General features: G+C 39.9%; 1 protein-coding gene across 1 annotated transcript in view; it reads left to right on the plus strand.

Annotated features, from left to right (window-relative positions):
- prdx3 (peroxiredoxin 3) overlaps positions 1 to 22,644 on the plus strand; it is a 69,878-nt gene that overhangs the window by 808 nt on the left and 46,426 nt on the right. Inside the window, exons 3-4 of the mRNA XM_076285272.1 lie at positions 777 to 918; positions 5,820 to 5,955. Of these exons, the coding sequence (XP_076141387.1) occupies positions 777 to 918; positions 5,820 to 5,955 (278 nt within the window). The remainder of the gene's footprint in view (positions 1 to 776; positions 919 to 5,819; positions 5,956 to 22,644) is intronic.

The raw sequence follows: 22,644 nt of genomic DNA on the forward strand, positions 1-22,644 counted from the left end.
GGCTCGATGCCACCCGTTTTTTAGGTTTAAACATTTTATGTCACTTACTGCAAACATCACCTAACCAACCGCTAGCTGTCCGTGTCCTGAATACATTGTTAAAAAACGCGATCTCTGTGGACTTAACCGTCCACGGTAGACTCAAAACCAGCTCTGTCATGATTACGCGATTCTATGCTCACATAGAGTGTGGTAAACACATAGGGTAAACACATACCGTCATTTTGTATGTGTTGATTGGGGTTTGATGCCCCCCAATTTGGTGTCGCCACCTGACGTCATAAAGTGGGTGGCGGCCATGTTAGAAGTATGCAAAAGAGAACGTAATGTAAACCCTATTAAGTCAGTTTCTGGTTTAGTATAACTTCTATATTAATAATACTTTCTTTGATAAAAATGGTATGTTACCACTACCACTCGGAAATAAAAAAAAAAATGTACACAGGCTTGTACCTTAGCCTTTTTTTTTTTTCATTTTTTGTTAGTTTTTTGCTTTTTTTGTTCGTTTTTTGCTTGAAATGAGAAATGTTGATTGTTGAATGATTATGAGTCACGTCATAGCTGGTCGGCCTAAGGCAGGGTCTAAAACTCTTTATATACGGATTTTTCCAGACGTCGATTGGGAGAAATGAATGGGAAACTTCCAGAAACTAAGCATCTCTCGTAGGAGGGGCGGGACTGTTGAACTATGTTCTGTTGAACTATTATCCAGCAGGAAGTAAAACAAACTAACTTTTTTTCTTTCTTTATTTTTCCCTCTGTTCTACTCCATGAAGCCTGCGCTAAGTGGACACCTGCTGTTACGCAAAGTGCGCCTCATTTCAAAGGCACTGCTGTCCACCATGGCGAGTTTAAAGAGATCAGCCTAGATGACTATAAAGGAAAATACCTTGTGCTTTTCTTCTACCCCCTAGATTTGTAAGTATTTTTGCTATAGTATTAGCATGTTTTTCCCCCACACAATCTGTTGACCTCCAGAAATTCTTGCAATGGGGTCCTGAGGGGTATTTCACAAAACCTAGATAAGGGATTAAAGGAACACGCCACCCAAAATCAGTAGTGATATATGTTCTTACCGTAACTTTCACGAGTTGAGTCGTACCTCTCCCGCGTCGGTAGGTGCACTCAAACGCTCTGTCGCGCGGCGCGAATGTGTTAGCATGTTGCTATGCTAGCGGGCTCTGCCGTGGCCGTAGAGAGAGGCACATAGCAGTATTCAAACACCTCCACGTTTTACCTACTTAAATACAGTTGCACGAGTAGTTGATGAAAAATGTTAGGGCACACAACATGAAACGTGACGATTTTCCAAGCGAATAAACATGAGAACTACAATGTGTGGTGCAATAGCACTTGGGAGTACTTCGACCTAGCGTGGTAATATTATTAACACCTAATTGTAGATCCTATCCACCACAGAGTTTAGAATCCATGCTGGATCGACCCTCAGCCTCTCCCTCCCCTCTGAGCGAGAGAGGCACACACACTAGAGATGCGCTGATGGGCTATTATTTCAACCATAACTGCATAGCAAAACTTATCATCCATCAGCCATCCATCAGCACCAAAGTTTGTTGACCAATTTTCAAAACGGCACCTGCCCACCATCCGCTGGTTGTTTTAATGTAGGCTATATGGGTGATGCAGCGCTGCTGACGTGAGGCTAGAAAGCCCTTGCCTGTTCTAGAAAGACTGATCTAATGCAGCAAATATATTAAAAGGCAAAAGTCGTACATTGGCTAGGCCTATCCCCAGAATATCAGCAGTCTCTGTCACGCAAAACAGTCTCCAAATAAAACGCACATCGGCCTGTTGCCTATTCTGCCAGCTTGTGACAATATATCGTCCAAAATGCTTGATTGCATTGCATTCTCCACATTTTTAGCTACATTTTCATGTACCACATCAGCATTTTTGTTCAGTGAATCTTTTGTAAATTGCTTTACAATTACCGTCGAGCCCTTGTCAGCAGACTTCGGCTTGCCTCTTGCCATATTCACTCCTTGTCTTCCGATGTCATTTCTGAGTCATCTACAGATGTTCACCTCCCTAAATAGAACCAACTTCAACCTGTGTTATATCCTAGATGAGACTGCCTGGGTTATTTTGTTTAGATATTAGCCTATATATAAAACACATAATTGTAGCCTACCATTCAGGGAATAGGCATTTAAAAGAGAGACAGAGAGTGATATGACTAAGAAATGACATCGGGCGATGGCAGTGCGAGATGTTCAGAACGTAAGAGCTAAAACTTCTACAAACTTACTAACATCCACAGCGGAAAAAAGAAGGTAAGAAAAATAGTCAGAAAACTTAGATGTGTAAGGCAAGCAAGCAAGTTTGGCGGTTGTTACTAAAAATGTGAACATGCACGTTGCATTGTTGTGCGGTGGACTTTCAGAATGAATGGAGTCGGAGTTTCTTTAATATCGAGGCGTCATATTTCAAATTTGAGCCTTTATTTACACGTTAAACGTGGAAGGGACGCATGAATGAATCCGGAATCTGTGGCAGGCCAATGAGTGTGAGAAGGATAGGGAATGGCTGTAAGTGGCTAATGTGTGTAGGGGGAGGGTCCTAGAGATAATCGAGTGTGCGTAAACGTCTGTGGGAAGGAGACAGATATCAACCTGCTACGTTGCTGGAAATTAGTAAAAATGCAAACATTTGGTTAGCATGTTAATTTATTATGTGTGCCCCTACATTTTCTGGTTGCGCCCCTAAAATGTTCCGTTGGGATGAATTAACTGCACATTATTAGGAGAGGCACACATCTAATATAAGGTCTCACAGTTGATGGAGTATGTCAGAGTGAAAACCAAGCCACAATGGTCGAGAAAATTGTCTGTAGATTTGCGAGACGCTTCTCTCATCCTCTCAAAGAAACTCTGGATATCATTTATAGTGACCATTGGGTCCTTGGTTACCTGTCTGACCAAGGCCATCCGTCTCGGATTACTCATTTTGGCTGAGCGGCCAGATCTAGGAAGACTGTTGGTTGTTCCAAACTTTTGGCATAATAGCAGCCCTATTAGCAGCAATGTCCTTAAAAGAACACCTACGTTACAAAGTTTGAGTGAAGTTTGTACGTTAAATGGTTCAAACTGAATTGATTACAGAAAAAGTGGTGGCAGAATAAGAAGTGGAAGAAGAATAAGCCTAGTGATAACAGTACAGTGCTAAACAACATAACTGAAACAAGAACAGTGAATTAAGTGTGTCCAATTTTAACAAACACTAGGCTATACAGACTATACAACACTGAGGTGCAAAGAAAGTGCAAAACAACAAGGGCCCTTAATTGCACTCTTTTACAAGTGCGGACCATTTATGCTTATTTCCATGCAGGCTGTCAGATTGTTGCCATGCAGCCTGTTCCACAAATCTGTCTTGATCTATACACGGAGAGTGAATGAAGTTTAGATTATTTTATACTTTTGTGTAAGATTTGCAATTTTGATTAGAATGTTTGGCGAACGATGATAGCGCGATGACATTCAACCAGCAGATGCTGCTGTTCGGACGTATCACGATTGATTCGGAGGCATATCCTACCCGTAAATCCTCAAATTATGGCCGGGATGATAATTGCCAGTAGCCTATGGCTATCAGTCCACGAGGACTAAAAGACATTGTTTCGATTTTAACTCAATGAAATTAAAGAGCTCTTCTTAATATTTTATATTGTGGGTTGGTTTAATACTGTTGCCAATGAAAAGTCTCAACACGTCGCTCTCAAGCTACCAGTCTTCTGAGCTTGTCAGAGGCTGAAGCCACTAGCCTACATTAAAACACAATTGTTGCCGCGAGGCATTCCAGCCTACGAATTTAATACAATAAAAAAGTAGGCTAAATCATGCATAATTAAAAAAAAATAACTCTCAGTTTAGGCTACCGTAGGCCTACTTGGCTATACGCAATATTTCCATTACAGCACAGTGCAGCGCACGTTCAATTAATTAAAGCAACTGTCTGTCTCGCAATAAACACAGTGGGAGGAATTCCCGACACTCTTGAAACTTGAAAGAGTGTCGGAACTTAATAGTGAACCATCAAATACCCCACGTTTTTTATTATTATTTTGTATGCGTTCTGCAGAGAAGTTGGTCACGGTTTAAAATGATAGGGAGAAAACAGTAGGCCTAGCCCTAGAGTAACACGGCCTACCTATATATGTATGTTTTTTTTTTTTTTTTTTGACGACGTAGGCTAAGGCGGCAGGCGTGTGTTGCTAAGGCGGCCGCCTTAACTGCAAAGTGCTGCGGGAAACCCTGGAGTGCAACCCAAAGCGCTCCACATATAAGACATTGTCATTGATAACAAAAGACAAAAGATGACTGACGGAGCGGCGTAGTCGCCAGCGTACTCGTGACACCAAGACATACTTACCGTACATACAACGCCATCGTACCGTACATACGTCGCCATCAGAGCTCCCCACTTCAGCACTCAATCCAGACTCCAGGCACCCAACGTCAGATGCTAGTATGGCACGGATGAATGAGAGACGGCTAGTCAAGGCAAGCTTATCAGCCCAATGGAGTAGCAGCTAACGTTAATGTTAGTTAAAGGAATTATCCGGAGTAAAATGCACTTTAGATCGATTTACGGATGATTGGGGGTACATTCGTTGAGTTGACATCAAAATCATGTCATTCGGATGTGTTTTGAGAAAGTTCGATTGTACCGTTTTCAGTCACACAACTCGTAGCCTGGAAGTGAGCAGGGCATTTCAATTTCGCCGCTACAAAACGCTATTTTTATACCTCTTCCACAGTTCCAAACAACATAACACTTACGTGGTAGTGAGTAGAGGGTCCCTAAAGCCAAACCGAAGTATCCCGAGGTCTTTATGTGGTTGAATAGAGAGTCCAGAATGAATTTCATCAAGCCAGTACCTTTCCGGAAATGTTGCCATCTTTGCTGTAGGAGTCTTATTGCTGGGTGTGTTGTAACACGCTCTGGAAATTCACAATTTCGTCACCGTTTAAAAAAAAAAAAACATAGTCCAGTATTTCTTTCGAAATTAAAATGAAGTTGTATGGACTGGACTATGTTTTTTTTTTTTTTTTTAAAAGGCGACGAAATTGTGAATTTCCAGAGCGTGTTACAACACACTCAGCAATAAGACTCCTACAGCAAAGATGGCAACATTTCCGGAAAGGTAGTGTTATGTTGTTTGGAACTGTAGAAGAGGTATAAAAATAGCGTTTTGTAGTGGCGAAATTGAAATGCCCTGCTCACTTCCAGGCTACGAGTTGTGTGACTGAAAACGGTACAATCGAACTTTCTCAAAACACATCCGAATGACATGATTTTGATGTCAACTCAACGTATGTACCCCCAATCATCCGTAAATCGATCTAAAGTGCATTTTACTCCGGATAATTCCTTTAACGTTAACGTTGGGTATCAGCGGACTTGTAATCAGAAAAAAGGACTAAGAATAACTCAAAAACTATAAATAAATAGCGTTAAAAAGTGGCAAGAAACCAAGTACAATATTTTCAGGCATTTGAGAGAATCGCTGTAAAACATTGCTATTCCATTATTATTGTGGACCTGTCATGAACTATGAAGCTTGTGGGACATTAGCAACAGTAACCAGGGGGCTGGGCCAACTGCTCTGGGGTGCGTTTCCCAAAAGCATAGTTGCCAGGTTAGCAACTATGCTTTTGGGAAACGCACCCCTTAAAAAGGTCTGAAAAAGTCTGTCTGTTTGTGTGCTTGTTTTGGTGACACCTTGTGGCTGATTTTTAACTTTACAAAAATGTATTTGTGCTTGTTATTTACTATTCTTGACTTCTTTTTTATAGCACATTTGTTTGCCCAACTGAGATAATCTCCTTCAGTGACAAGGCCAATGAGTTCCATGACATCAACTGTGAGGTTGTTGGTGTATCTGTGGATTCCCATTTCACTCACCTAGCTTGGATCAATACTCCAAGAAAGGTACAGTCATTGCTTTAGGTGCTCAACCTTGTTTATGGCTAAACATTTAGTAGATGGGATCATTCCGAGTTATCATCCATATTATCATTCTGTATTATGTTCAGGGTCAGTGTTTTTAAAAATCTAGCAGTGCATTAGCAGTAGTGTTGTCACGATACCAAAATTATGACTTCGATACGATACCTGCCATAAATATCACGATGCTCGATACTAAAACGATACTACGGCGAAATCCTAAGATATCTGGAGAAGAAAGGACTCATACCTCCTCCAAGTGTATTGAGTCATTTGTGTTGAATTTGGTGCACTTTTGTAGTGTGTAGGTCAATTCTGGGTTCTAAACTTCCTACATAATTATTATTTTTTTATAGTCAGTAAAATAGTAGGCCTACTTTGTGTGATTAAGTCCTTTATTGTTTGTTATAGTTCATTTACATTGTGTTGTGGCAATAAAGTAGCTTTAAATAGCCAAACTAGGCTAGATCAAGGTCAGTGTTAAAATGACTGCATGCAAATCACTGAATGCTATGCAGAGGGGCCTAATCTTTAGGCCATCTGATGTACAGTATAGGCTACCCTAGGCCTTCCCGTGTTCATGGGATTTCTTTGACAGTTGCAAAGGGGAAAATGTGAGGATAGTCTTCTTTGTGCCCATGTGTACAAGTACGACGTTCCAACCACTCAGGTCTTCGTCAGATAGGCCTACACCATTACCTGTTGCAATATATCTGTGTGCATTCCTACATGACGTCTATTTCTTTGATAACATGATTTGCTACCACGTACTGTAACAATAAGCCGCTATTATTATTAGGACTCAACACGCTTTGGTGGTGTTATGCTGTGGGCTTTAATTAGCGCATTTCGGGTAGCCTATCCTACATCTGGGCAATAATTATTGAACAAATTGCAGTCTACATGCCATGACAAATATTACCAGTAGTAGGCTGCTACTGACCGAACATGAAATAGATCGTTTACAAGTTATGGTAATGTTATTCTGGCGTGAACATTGCGCTTTCATCGCGTTAGCACCCTTGATTACAGCTCGTTATGTCTCGTCAAAATGATTACAGCTCTGTCTCGTCAAAATTCATTGATGAAGGAAGGTTCGCTTTATCCCAGAGAACCATACTCGTTTCACTTAGGCTAGACTAAAACATAAGAGAAGAACTTGGCACTAACCATGTAGTCGTGTTTTCTATAGCATATTCGTTAACCTGTCGTTCTTTGAACTCTTTAAAAATGTTGGGATATATCTGCAAGGTGTTTAGCCAAGTTCCATGCGTAGCCTACTGCTTTTAAATGACTTTGTGTACCTGATGGCTTGCCTTCACGCGATGTATCCGAAATAGAAATAGCACACCTTTTGTTTTATCCACAAGGCCTAGAACTGTCAGCAAAGAACTATGTTGACGTTGGCTGCGCACTCACTCACTCAGAGCTGCCTGCTTGACACGCCCACTTGCCTAGATGCGTGCAAGGAGCAGTGGGAGCAGCAGTTGACACAGACACAGAACGTTATTATTTTAATAAAGTATCGATTCTACAAACGTCTGAAATCGTATCGTTTTTTGCGTGAAGGCATCGCGATACCTTTTTAGTATCGATACACCGTGCAACACTAATTAGCAGTGCTTTGCCTCACTGAGTATATAGTTCCAAGTATGTATGCTTAGAAAATCGCTGTGTGTCATTTTGCACGGGCTTTCGTACACATTGTAATTATACTATTCACAACATATAAATAGGAAAAGGGTCACTTTTACGTGTGTCAGAGTGAGTTACTGTACACAGAGACAACAAGAATATGTATCATCTTATCTAACTCTGGGGGAGTTTGCAAATAAGCTAATTTCGGGTAACGCAACTCAAACGCAAATCAAAACAGTGTCTTGTGTGGTAATTCAGCCAGTAGAGAAATAACTGTTCAGAATTAATCTGTAGCCTTGGGTAGGCTTCTGCAGAAAACAATGTTGTTGGCGATTTAATTCTATCTGGCGACGTTTTTAACAGGCTACACAATAGAGGCTTAGACAACTATGACCCACGTTTTGGTTTCGTAAATTAATTTGCCCTACTTCTTGACTGCAATGTAGTCAATTGACTGCTTGACATGTCATTTTTATTTTTCTGTACAATAAACAAATATATCTGCTTTATGCCGCAGAATTACATTCATATTTGGCTGACTTCTGCAGACGCGCAAAAAAACACTGCCACTTCCCTCCCCATATTCCACTGATCACACATCAGACATTTCCCAAAAGCTAACTACGCTTAACCCAGATTCGAACTCTTGGACAGGGGACTGATAACTGCTGCATAACGGCGGCTGTCATCAGCGGGCCTTAACGCACTGCGCTACAGAATTGACGGCGTGGGTGAATAGGGGATAAATAACAATAGAGTACACAACTGTTTCACCAGCACATTTAAATGATATGTGTTAAACGTTAATTCAAAGCAATGGTTAATTTACAAGGTCAGTCTATATGAACCAATGAATTAACTTGATCACCCAGATTTCAGGGATTAAACTAAGGTAGTCCATCATTAAAGGAGAATTCCGGTGTGATATTGACCTAAAGTGTGTTGAAACATGATACCGAGTGTGAACGTATGTCTCATAGCCCACCTCGGCTTGTCCCCTGCACTCCAAAACCAAAACAGCTTTTTCAATGGTGGTGCTTCCGCATCGGGCTAGCCATGCAAATAAATCACTGTTTTACACCATTTACGAGGCTAAATGTATTTCCACACTTCATTGGTAGACTTCCGAGGGCCCTGACATTTAAAACGAGACATTGAGAACTTTGAAAAAGCTTTGATTGGCTGATGATCGTAACGCAGGAATGATTCCAAACACCTCCCTTACGATGATGAGTGGCAGGTGACAGGTCTGAGAATGCGTGCGCTACACAAGGACAGAAGATGATGAATAACTAAATAAAAAAGCCTAGCCTAAATTAATCAAGAGTAAGGCAAGAGTAAATAGCCTAGTAGCCTAATGAAACATACGGAGAGCACAGTATGTGTATGGCTGGGAAGGTGTGTATGTGAATGTATGAGCACTGTATGAGCATGCATGAGTGTGGGTTAAGATCCTGTGGAGTAAAGGAGTACTGTTACTAGTACGATTTGTATTTTGATGCTGATATGAAGTTACACAGTATATGCTGGTATATGTATTACTTCTTGATGAAAATAATAAAAAATAATTATAAAAAAAAAATAAAAAAAAAATAATGAAACATACGGATTGATGTAGTATCTTTGTAACATTATTAAATTAATCTGTTACTATGCCTATGCCTATGTTTTCAAAAGAGAACATTTTAATTTGATTCACAATAATTAGGGCTGTCAAAATAACTGATAAATTTCAATTAATTAATTTGAGAAAAAATAACTGATTAAAATAAATAACGCAGATTAATCGATTCCATGTGACTTTTGACCCCGAGCCATTCTAGTCAGTAACCATTACTGTAAAATGAAGGAGAGAGAAAAAAAATGTGCTGGAACATTTACTTTTAAAAACGGCCTGATGTTGATAAAAATAAAGTGTTGATTAAAATAAAGCCCTCTGCAATTTATTTAATTTATTTATTTTTTTAATTTATTTATTTAATTTATTTTCATTGTGTCCCCTAGGTTAAATCTGTGGCCTGAAATGCCTTGTATGTGAAAAAAAAAAACTTCTTCCCGAAGCACTTTTGAATTGATTTCCTCAGCATATTAGGTTATATCATAGATTATTATGGCCATTATTTGAACAGTGAAAATAATAATAAAAGAGTTTTTGAACTTTAATGTCACTAATGCTGATTATTCAATGATTCATTTGAATTTTTAAATTTAAAAATATTTAAAATACTTTCACAGCAAAAATTATATATGTGATTAATTTAGATTAATTAATCACAGAGTATGTAATTAATTCGATTAATTTTTTTAATCGATTGACAGCCCTAACAATAATGTTACATTTCATTTACATGTTGACAATGAGTAGCCTAGTTTTGGTTGTTGTTGGTGGCGTTATTGCATGTTAGTTATGCCTACAATGCAAAATTGCTTCCTCACGATTGGAAGCTCCTGTAGCCGCATAGGATTTCAAAACATGGCGAAATGCCACAAAACCGGTTTGTGAATAGGTCTGGGAGTTTGGAGTCCTCTCAACTTCTTTTAAGCTGTCACAGAGGTGGGAAGGTGTGATTTGTTGGGGGCAGGGCCGGATTAACTGGGCACAAATGTCTGATGGCCCCCCTGCCACCCAGCCAACGTGAATCGGGCGGTCAGTTAATAGGCCTATATCGTGAAGATTTTTCTTGCCATCTAAGGCACGGGATCTGTGAGGCCAAGCCTCACCAAGTAGCCCGTTTGTTTACAACTAACATTACATTTAATTAAACTGCTTATAGGCTATGCCGAAATAGCTTATAGGCTATGCCGAAATAGCGTATATAGGCTATGCCGAAATTCAACATTTTGAATATTAGTGTCGGGTGTGAATTAGGAAATGTATGGAAATGAATTAGGAAAGCTGCTTGGAATCCCCCCCCCCCCCACCCAACACAACACAGACCCCGCTTCTCTCTCTCTTTTTTTTATTTTTTTTGGCAGACAGCAGAACATACAGAGCATAGACATCCGTTGGAAATTACAAACATACAGTCAACACACACACACATATATACAAAAAAAAAACAAGAACAAAGTGCCTACAAACTTACATTAACATAGACCTCTGATTATATCCAACAGTTACATCCAATATAATACCAGTATCAGTTATCTATCTAAGCAGACATATCCTCTAAATAATTCAGAAAGGGGCCCCAGACCTGATTGAAGATATCTTCTCTCCCCCTGACGCTGAAAGTTACCCGCTCATATAAAGCCATTTTGGTCATTAGCTCAATCCATTCCTTAAAACTACAAAACTCAGATGACTTCCAATGCCTCAATATTATCCTACATCCTGTTATGGTTGTAAGTCGTACCCATAGCCTCTGTCTTTCAGTTAGATTAATGTTATCTGGTAACAGACCCAAGATGCATAAAGCTGGAGACTTCAAGAGATTAAGTTGAAAAAGACCATTCAAGAGAGTAATAATCCCATCCCACAGGCGATCATTTTTTCCACAGTCATATGGCATATGAACTAAAGTCCCAGCTTCTTTCTGACATTTCCAACAGGTGTCCCTGTCTGATAATTTCAGTTTGGCGAGTTTACTAGGGGTCCAATAACTTCTGTGGAGTAATTTATATTGAATAAGCTGCGACTGTGTTTCTGTGGTATTAATTAATTGGTGAGATCTCAACCAAGTCTCTTGTACAAAAGCCAAAACTGGATCTTTAAAGGGTACCGGCCTTCCCGTCTGAGTGAGAAATGCCTCTAAAGATGTAGGAGCCACAAGCTCCTCTTCAACTTTAACCCATGATGGCCTCTGCTCAAGAGAGTTATTTATCTTATGTAACTGGGAGAGAGAAAATGCATAATGATACCAGTCCACCTTAGACAATGCTAAACCACCACTATCTTTAGCAGCATATAATTTGGACCTGCCCACACATAACCTTCTACAACTGTATTATAAAGCTTAAACAAGTTTTGCGGAAATGTTAAGGGTAGCATATACAAAATATACCTTGGGGGAAATAATAATTTTAACCAGATTAATTCTGCCCAATATGGATAAATTCATTTTTACCCAATTCTGCAAAAGAGGCCGAATATTTTTAATCACTGGAGAAATATTCACTTGCATTAAATTATCCAATCCAGGTGTCAGTTTAATCCCTAAATACGTCAAACCTGCAGGCATCCACTTAAATTGCCATGTATTTCTAATGGCTGGGGGACATATTTTAGAAAGAGGCATGGCCTCTGATTTTGACCAATTAATTGTGTAGCCAGAAATGTCAGAAAATGAATCAATAATTGAGGAGATGGCAGGTACTGCCACGTCTGGATTACTTGAGATCAAATGAATGTCATCCGCATACAAAAAAAGTTTGTGTTCTTCCTGGCCCATATGTACCCCTTAGATGCATTTACATTCACGCAATGCAATTGCAAGAGGTTCCAGAAATAGGGCAAAAATGAGAGGTGATAAAGGAGAACCTTGTCTAGTGCCACGACTAAGATTAAAAGATGGTGACATTATCCCATTGGTAAGAACAGTAGCCATTGGATCTGTGTATACTAACTGCAACCACTGCATAAAGGACGGACCAAAGCCAAACCTCTTCAATGTATAAAACAGAAAGGCGTACTCAACTTTGTCAAACGCCTTCTCCGCATCTAGGGAGAAGGCAACAACAGGTTATTTCTGCTCTTCCAAAAAATATGTAATATCCTGCGTAGATTGTCAGCTGAGCATCTACTTTTAACAAATCCAACCTGGTCCCTATGCACCAAACTAGGAAGCACCTTCTCAAGTCCACAAAAGACTTGTAGAAATCTGATGGAAATCCATCATTGCCAGGAGCCTTATCCAACCTAAGAGTATTAATTGCCTGCCTAACTTCCGTTAATGTGATCTCTCCCTCCAGTAAACGTCAGTCAGACTAGGAGTTTTAATAGAAGAAAAGAAATCTGACAGCCTCTGTTCCTCGACCGGCCCATTAGAGGTATATAGCTCTTCATAAAATGTAGTAAAAACATCATTAATTTCCTTTTTATTGGTGGTCAACTTATTATTATTATTATTATTATTATTATTATTATTATTATTATTATTATTATTATCAAATATAGAGGGAATTAAATTACCAGATTGTATCTGTCTAACCCTATGTGCCAACATTTTGCCTGTTCTCTCACCTTGTTCAAAATATTTCTGATTAAAACAGAACATTGCATATTCAACTTTTTTCTGCAATAAGCTATTCAGCTCAAATTTAAGCTTAATTAATTTATTCCATATTTCCCTCTCAGGATGCTGTGTGTGTTGTCTTTCAAGTACCTTAATGTCCTGTTCTAATTTCAACAATGTATCCCACTGAGCTTTTTTGAGGAGCTATACTGAATAAGATGACCCCTTACGTAAGCCTTAAAAGCATCCCAGGCTATTCCAACATCATCTATAGAACCTTCATTGCAAACCCAAAAGTCATTCATTATTATTCTTATATATTCACAATAACCCTTGTTTTGTAATAGTGAGTTGTTTAGACGCCACCTAAGTGAAGGTTTCACTCCTTCTCTGCTAGATAAGACAAACTCTATAGGGGCATGGTCAGTTACAACTATGTTACCAATGGAGGACCCAATAGTTTGACTCACCAAAGAGCGAGAGACAAGGAAATAATCTATCCTAGAATAAGTAGAATGTGGATGGGAGAAGAATGTATAGTCTCTTTCTTGAGGATGGAGCAATCTCCATATATCCACTAGGCCCAATTCTTCTGACAAAACATCCACTGCAACATATACAGGGTCATTATTTCGCCTGGGTTGGGAAGATTTATCCAAAAACACATCCCTGACCTGGTTGAAATCCCCCCCAATTACAATATTTGTATTTCCAATAATCCGTACTAGGTTACAAACTGTGTGAAAGAATTCTGGTTGAGGAGAGTTGGGGGCATAGATATTGACCATAGTCATTTTCTGACCCTCCAGGCATGCATCCAAGACCACCCATCGACCTTCTTGATCAGCATAATGCTTAAATATCCTGAAATCCAAGTTCCTCCTAATCAATATGATCACCCCTCTTTTCCTACTGGAATATGTACTATAAAACACTTGGCCCACCCAATCTCTTTTCAGTTTTAAAGATTCTTCTTCATCAAGATGTGTCTCCTGAATAAGAGCAATGTATGTCTTCTTCTGCTTTAAATATGTTAGGATTTCTTTTCTTTTAACAACATTATGGCAACCAGCTATATTCCATGACACTATTTTACATAAAGCCATGGAGCCCTAAAAACCACATTATTGTTAATGGACAAATAGTCCAGAGGACTTCAGTTTGTGTATTCATTACCATATGACAAATTTCCTGATTAAACCCAGAGGTCATTATAGATTCATCTGTACAAAACAGTAGGCACAAGAACGTGAAAAAATAAAACAAAACAAACATTAACAGTAACAGGGCCCAGAATAACAAGAATTAAGCAGGTCCGTAGTACTCATTGATCCCATGTATGGCCTCCCTCCTCACTCGTTCCTCCCCCTGTATTAGTATCTCAACAGAAAAACGTCGGAAAATTTACTTAAGTGTCCCGGATCGCATTTTCAACAAAATCAAACTGCGGGAAAGTCCTGAATATTCCCGCCATAGACAATAGTCCCAAGCCTTATTAGAGGCAGCTTTGTATTCTATAACCCAAATGAAAAAAATGAGATGGGCATAGCTACACAGTTTGTGAAAGGCTGGGAATAGCATATAACGTCCGGGAGAAAAAGCAGATATCCAAGCAATAACATATCGTTAGATTTAGCTGAACTATGGGCCTAGTAGGTGTATTAACCACTGCCATCTACGTTGGAAAGCACCTGACCTCCATCGTCACCTGCCGGGAAATTAGCCGATGCCAGGCCACTGAGAAACCGCTTCACCGCTGCTGGAGTTGAAAACTGATGTCGTTGATTATCCAAAGAGAAGGTCATGATGGCAGGATAGCGAAGAGTGTAGTTAATATTGCGTTGTTGTAGCAAGCGTCGAACCTCGTCAAATTTCCTGCGTTTGTCTTGCACCTCCTGCGCGTAATCCTGGAAAAAACGGACTCTCATGTCTTGCCAGATTATCTGTTTCTTTTTTCTAGCAGTAGTCAGAACAGACATCTTGGCTTTGTCCCACATAAAGCGGACGATGATGTGTCTCGGTCTCGCGTCCTCAGCTGTTGGTGCGGGGCCCACACAATGGATTCTGTCTATTTCGTACCAAGCATCCACCTCAATATCCAATGCCTCGTACAGCAGAGTTTTCAAACATCCCTCTAAGTCAGAGCCCTCAGCTCCTTCTTTGACACCAGAGATTCTGATATTCTGGCGTCGGGAGAATCCCTCCAGCGCTGTCAGTTTTTCTTGCAGCCACTGGTTCTGTTTCACCACGTCCTTTCTAATTGAGCTAGCTTTAGCCTCTTCATCTTCTAACCGGGATATTCTTGACTCAGCTTCTTCCACCCTAGTGCCGAGGTTGCTCACAGTTTCATTAAAAGACTCGATACCACCTTTCACCGCATTCATGTCATGAGCTAGCTGCTCAAGAATAGATCTTATAGTAGTCAACTCAGTGGCAACATTATCTTTAGATGAACTCGTGGATGCAACAGGTGACTCAGCCATTGCAGATAACGAATTAGCCTGGGAGTTGTGAGCAACTTTCCCTCGCGAGGCAGACGGCTGGTTGCGCATAAAATAATGACTTTTCTGACTCATCCCACTGTATTTGCACGATCTTGACCAAAATAAAACAAATCTATCGACGTTAACATATTTTTTATAAGGGTTTGGTGGAATAACGAGCTCCGCTCCGATTTAAGCAGCCATCCTGGGCGGGTGTACCACGTGACTCCCAGACCCTGCTTCTCTCGCGTCAGTCACTGAAATGAACGCAACACAGAACCCGCTTCTCTCGCTGCAGTCACTGACAGTAGCCTAGAATAAATGCATGGGGAAAAACACTTCCCCATGACAAAGACATCGTAAAACACTGAAAGTTAATATTTTGTCACTAGCAACATACATCTGTCCTTTGTCGAAAGCAGTTGCATGTATAGCTCTGAACAAAACCGTTCAAGAGTTATTTAAGGGGGTCGAATGAAACATCCTACAGCTTAAATTATGTAAACTTCCCACAACTTCAATATTTAACAACATATCATGAATGGTACTTCAAGTATGTGTTATTTTAGATAGATTGCTGCTGGGCTATATGTCTTGGTTCATGTCTGTTAACAACTCATTGCTGTCCTCGCGGTTGCATCCATCCGCCCTTCTATGAAATGAAAAAGACGTAGGCTACCTGCAAGCTGGCCTATGATTTAATTGCTGAGTTTGCGGCAAAAAGCAAGAAGATGTTTTTTTTTCTGAGATATGTCAATGTCATTTATTTGTCCAATGGTAGCCTACAGACCAGTGTCCATAGTGCACAATGTATCAATAGTTTGAATGTCATGTGTGTTTCAACTCATTGACAAATAGCGTTCAGCATGATTCATGCCCAATTAATTCCCCTTGTTAAAGTGTTCACCTTTGTAGTTTGGTTTCGTGACCGCCTATGATAAACGGCTTATGGCCAAATATGTGACTCAGCTAATGTTATAGGCTATACAATTTCCCCTCTTAAAGACAAGCTGGTGTAGCCTTTAGCCTACTATTAAAATGCACCGTCAATAGGCTATCGCATGATTTCATGCAAGAAAAGGGCCTCGCACCTGTCAAGTTCGCACAGGGCCACACACCCCCTTGCGACGGCCCTGCAGCTCCTCCTACGACTACAGTACGTGATAAACCCGGAAAAAGTTGACAGGTAGGCTATGTTTCGGTCCCGGTGATTATTTATGAAATTGTGCAAACGACAGCCTTTTGAAGACTTTTTAAGAAAGGAGTGGTAGCATGAAAGCTCCCAGAAGGCATCAATAAATTGAAGGGGAGGGTCATGCATTTTTTCATAATCACTTTGGAGGGTCATAGAAAACTTTCTTGCTGGCGAGGGAGGGTCATGTCTTTTTTGACTAATGCTCCCAAAACTCCTCCGGTAGCCCCTTAAATAAATAACGAACAGCATATAGGTAAAGCTGCCGAAGCTGAACATTATCCAAAACTCCATTTCTCAGACGAGCATCAATTTGGGAGCTTGCTACCACACTTTCCTTCTCAAAGGCTGTTTGCACAGTTTCACAAATAATCACAGGGACCGAAGAGTACCGTATTATTCAGACTATAAGTCGCTCCGGAGTATAAGTCGCATCAGTCAAAAAATGCGTCATGAACAGGAAAAAAACATATAAGTCGCACTGGACTTATCCACAAAATCCAAAACCAAAAACAGACAATTTAACTAGGCTATTGAGGCCAAAAAGATTCATGTTAATGAAGATGAAGGAGTGAAGGCAGCCAAGAGGAGTGCCGGAAGGTAATTGTAAAGCAATTTAGGCTACAAAAGAAGAAAATGCTGATGTGGTACACCAAAATTTTGCTAAAATGTGGAGAATACAATGCAATCAAGCATTTTGGGCACAAGCCGGCAGCAGATGCTGAAGAGAGAGAGAAAAGATGCGGTTTTAAAAGGACGTGACCGAAGCTGAGGCAAGCCAGGCATCAGATTAGGCCTATAGGCCCGACAGTAATCATAAAGCAATTTACAAAAGATTCACTGAACAAAAATGCTAAAAATGTGGAGAGTGCAATGCAATAAAGCATTATGGGGGATGTGGAGAAACAAGCTGGCAGCAGTGGAAATTTTCGGGAGGCTACCTCCCAGAATGAGAGAAAAAGATGCACGTTTTAAAATAACATGCAGAGGAAGGAGTGAATGGGCGATGGGCCGGGCGATAAAGAAGGCTGCCAACTAGGGCCCGACGCTAATTGCAAAGCAATTTACAAAAGATTAACGGAACAAAAATGCTGATGTGGTACATGAAAATTTAGGTAAAAATACAATCAAGCATTTTGGAGGATATATTGGCACAAGCTGGCAGCAGAGCAAATGCTCGACAGGCCACCTCCGAGAGAGTGAGAGAAAAAAAGATGCGAGGGCCAAGTATTGCGCATAATAATAAAAGTCTCGCAACTCTAGCCATCATAATGCGAGAAATTCCCGCACACATTTTACAGCGCTGTCTGATCACGTTAATCTAATAATGGAGCGGCCTGATTGTGGGACTATTGACTGGACGGACCAACTCTCTTCAATTGAACGTAGCCCTATGAAAAAAAGTATGACTTTTAAACAGTAAACAGAAATCAAAATTTGGTATTGTTTTTAGTATTATACTGAAACTCTTTATACTGAAAATAATACCAACCAGCCTTGGAATTTCACCATTCTGGGGGCAAGGCCACTTGGCCTTCAGTTGGGCATATTTGGTGGGGGGCACAAAGGCCAGTTAACTATACAGTAGTAGGCTATAAAAATGATCAAAGTTGTATTTAGCCTATTCACTGCAGTAGACCTGCATCACTGTATGAAACATTACAAAAACATGAAACATGACACATTACATATAACTGTAAATCATCTGATCATCTAATATTTACAGATATCTATGCTATATAGCCTATAACATTTATTTTATATTTGGCCTGTTATGAAATCATGTATTGATCAATTTAAGCACAGCTCAGCTTTAAGAAACTCAAATAGCCTAGATGCATGCTTAGCATTTTGTGATCATTAAGGCTACTTTCACAAACTCTTAGTTACAGTGGGTCCCAGTTAAAAATTTACACTTCATTCACGATCATGGTGAATGGTGAAATGTAAGTACAACTGCAGCCGCTTGGGGGCAGCATAGTCCGCTGTGGAGTTCCACGGTCGAACCAGACGGCGCTTTAGACAGCAAGGGCTGTGATTGGCCGAGTTTTCAGTGCGTTTCTCTGTGTTTTTAGCAGCCCCTGCAACATGTTAGTCCACTGTAGCCTAAGCCTTGTACATAATGTTAAACATAGTTTTGGATTCAGTGGCAAGATTTCTTGATTGTACAGTGTCTGTCTCTCAGTAATGTTTTAAAATGAGAGCTTCGTCAACTGGCAGTAGGCTACTTTGTCGGTAGTCATGAGAAGTTCGCTTGCTAACAGAACATAAATATGCTGCCCAGAAACCTTGTGAATAGTTCTGATTTTTTTTACTACACTAACGAGGTTGAAATATAGACTTTGCCTACAGCATCTCCTTAACAGTAATGTTAACAAAATGACAGCATTCATATGACAAAGAAAAACGAATTCGGTCACTCAAGACTGTGCCACAGCAACCAGTGTAGGCTACAGTCCTACCCAATAGGCCTACTCGAAGCAGATAGCGTTGTCTGACGGTCGAGTGGGTTAATGCACGTATTTCCAGAACAGGTCTGCAACTTTCAGGCAGTTCTGAGTTCGAATCTAGGCAGGAGCAGAGCCATATAAAGGCCTAGGCCTATTGTTATCATTTTTTGCAAGGTGTTGCTCCTGGCAATACTTGTTTATAAGACGTTTGGTGATGAATTGATAGCTGTTTTTGGGACACGTTAAACGTTCTTTATAATGAGCGCATCCGGGGAGTAAAACGACTGTTACGCGCTGTTACAACTGTAGGCTACAATGATTGCAATACAAAAATATGCGCGTGTTAGTTTAGTTAGTTTTGTGATGTTTTGCACTTTTGCCTCATGTGTTTTCAGGTTTGAAGGCTTTTTTGGCAAGATTGACCTTGGTTAGACTCTGCATATGTTATTTCTCCGTATGGAAAATAAAGTCAATTTTCGACACACGTCTGTTATTAGTTCAATAACAAGTGTTGCTTGTTAAAACATGTGACTAGTGAAACTCAAATTATTTTAGAAATATTTAGCCAAAGCCAAAAAGTGTTAGAGAAGGAGAGACGCCGGTGCAGCTCAGATGTCTTCTTAATTTTCTTTATTCTTTAGCCTAGTAAAAGGTGCAGAACATTATTAAACTTTGACTAACGTTTCGATGTTCGTTAGTCAAAAACATCGACACATCGAAATGTTAGTCAAAGTTTAATAATGTTCTGCACCTTTTACTAAAGAATAAAGAAAATTAAGAAGACATCTGAGCTGCACCGGCGTCTCTCCTTCTCTCTAAAATATCTGTCCTGGCCTGGTTGCAACGGATTGTGGTCACACGACAGAAGCGCGGAGAACCCTCCTTTGTCTACCAAAAAGTGTTACTTTGTGCCCCGCGCTCCCCCACTGCTTGTGAAAGAAGGGGATGGGGGAGGGGGGCTTAACGTAAAAAAGCTTAAAGGTCTCATCTCATCGTTTTTTCATTAATTTTGCCATGGTCTCTAGTATTAATGAATGCTCTGTGAGCCAGTTTTGGTGAAAAAAATGCTGTCCTGCGTCTATTTCATGCTGTTCTAGTTTGGTGGGGAAGGTGGGAGGGGAGGAACGACAGGATTTTCCTCGTGCTCATGAATATTCATGACATGTTAATGACCTCGCCTCTGATTGGCTAACAGTACTGTGACGCTCCCTCCAGTGTGTCCTCATCCGATTCTGCCTGTGCTATGCTCCATATTCAACTTTACAGTGCTAAAACCTGGCTAAAACTCGAGTCAAAACTGTTGCACAAAATGTCTTCGTAGATACAACTTCATGTGTTTGATCCTAGTATCCGAGTAGGAAGAAGAACCGCTTCCTGATCGTTTGTCGGTGAACGTTGGTTTAATAGAATGGTAACAATTGCATGTCAGCTTAAAATTTCTCCTAAAAGAGGTAAACGTTTGTGGCAATAGTCATCTTGCATTCAAGTAATAAACAGTTGGAAACGTTTTAAAATAAAGACCTATTTCTTTACACAGTCAAAAGTCTTTGCAATCTTCCTAGTAGATATTTTACTTCACAACACAGGTTATAAGCACCCTAAATGCAGTTCAGCCACTGACCTAGCCTGCTAATTGAATGCTATCGGAATACTGTAGATAGTTATGGTTTGAATTCCATGATACTATCATTGAAAGACTACTTGGTCATAGTCCAATATATATATAGATCTAAATGCAAACACACTTACCTACTCCTAGCTATATTTCGCTGGAATTGCACCAGAATGCCTACAGAAGCAGAGAATGTGTGCTGCAAGACTTCTCCAGTAATGAGTATAAACTATGGCTTTGATAGCCTACATTGGCAGAGGTTAGCCTACTCAAGTTGTTTTCTGTCACGTATGACCCTTAGGAAAAAGTACTATAGGAATCTTATAGTATAAGACTACTATAGAAAAACTATAGCAGTTATAGGATATTATAGAGTTATTAGTAGTACTTCTACAGTATGTCCCAAAATATGTATTCCTATAAGATTACTATAATATTTTGTCCCAAAATACTGTAAGATTCCTATACTACTTTTTCATAAGGGGATTGCTCATGTGGTTAGAAAAATGGGCAACACAGTACCCCTGTTGTCTGTATGACCCTGTACCCAGGATTAGAACCAGTCTGCCTTCAAAATGCACTAAACATTCGACTATGACTACTATGGCCCCCCTGTGAGACAGAAGATATGAAAGGTAAGATAAACCTTTAGCCTAAAAGGGACAAAAACTGATGAAACTCCTAAAACAAATATACAAAACAGGTAAATTTTCAATAAATAACTTTATTATATTTACATACAGCAGTGGTACTCAAAGTGTGGTCCGCAAGCTCTCTCAAGTGTTCCACAAGTAGATGTGGTAAAATATAATAGATGAGTTTTCAATATTGAGCCAACTTGTATGTACAGTAAATCCAAACAGTTCTGCAACACTCATGTAACCTACAGTATGCCAGTTTAAATCATATGAATCCTCTGACAGCATAAGCATGGTGCAAAGACAATAAGCAAGGTGGTTTAGTGAGAAGGCCTATTGTGTAATATACTGTTGAAGTAGGTCTACTGGGTTTTTTTTGCTAGGTGGTCAGTGATCTTTTTTTTTGTTTAAATTATTATTGTTTAAGTGGTCCTTGGTCTGAAAAAGTTTGAGAAACACTGACAAATAGTAATATTGCAGTCTATTAAAATAATGCAAACACAAAACAAGAACATCCAAACTATGCACAGAATTAACAATGTCCTCTTTTTGTCAGACGATGCAGACATCTGGCCTACAGATCCTTTGTAAGATGGTGCTGGGATTATTTAGGGAAAAAGGTCTGAGTTGTATCCGAAGGGACAACACACAAAACACATTCGTTGGCTGTGATGATTCTATTACATTGCTCATTGATTGCGCTGGGCCATAGGTGGAGCCATCAGGTGTTATTGTGGAGATGTCACTTTCATCCTCCTCCTCCTCTTGATCAAACCGAGGTCTTCTAGCTGGCCTTGGATGAACAGGCTTGATGGGAGTAGAGGTAGCAGGCCCCCATGTCCATGGTGTATCCGAAGTGCTTGTATCAATACTCATACTTTTCATGAAGTATTCTGTTTGGGTACCTAAAGTAAATAAATGTGTATTACTGTCAAGTTACAAGATACTAATAGTACACAGGGCATTCACTATCTCACACAAAACTGTACTGGCACAATGGAAACAAAAATATTTTAGTGACTGTGGTAAGGTGTATGATGTACTAAGTAACACACCCACAAAAAGACATTCAGTAATATCAATTATATCTGTTATGCAATTCATGGGTTTCATCAGGTCCATTTACACAGGTGTATTAATGAAGCACCATGCAGTCTGCATTCATAATCGAGGTACTTGATTTTATACACCTGTGGAAAGTGACCTGATGAAACCCATGAATTGACTTTCCCAAACATTGACGAGCACATAAGAACCTGTATTAGCCTACTAGAAAAAGACTTCTAGAAACTAACTAGCACTAGCACAACAATAAAGGTTAGATCACAAACCTTTGCTTCTAACGTGATGACCTAATGTAGGCTAGAAAGCTGTGTAGCCCAACATGAGGATGTGCTCTGGAAGACATACAAAACACTAAGTAAACAGCAAGTAATCAAACAAAACATCATTGTAGGCCTACAAAGGCCAATGTAATAATGGCAAGA

This window comes from Alosa pseudoharengus, unplaced genomic scaffold (assembly GCF_046254945.1).
Source record: "Alosa pseudoharengus isolate Yale_2024_CS ecotype anadromous, Long Island Sound unplaced genomic scaffold, YU_APseudo_1.1 YU_APseudo_1.1_scf_15, whole genome shotgun sequence".
NCBI classification, from domain to species: Eukaryota; Metazoa; Chordata; class Actinopteri; order Clupeiformes; family Clupeidae; genus Alosa; species Alosa pseudoharengus.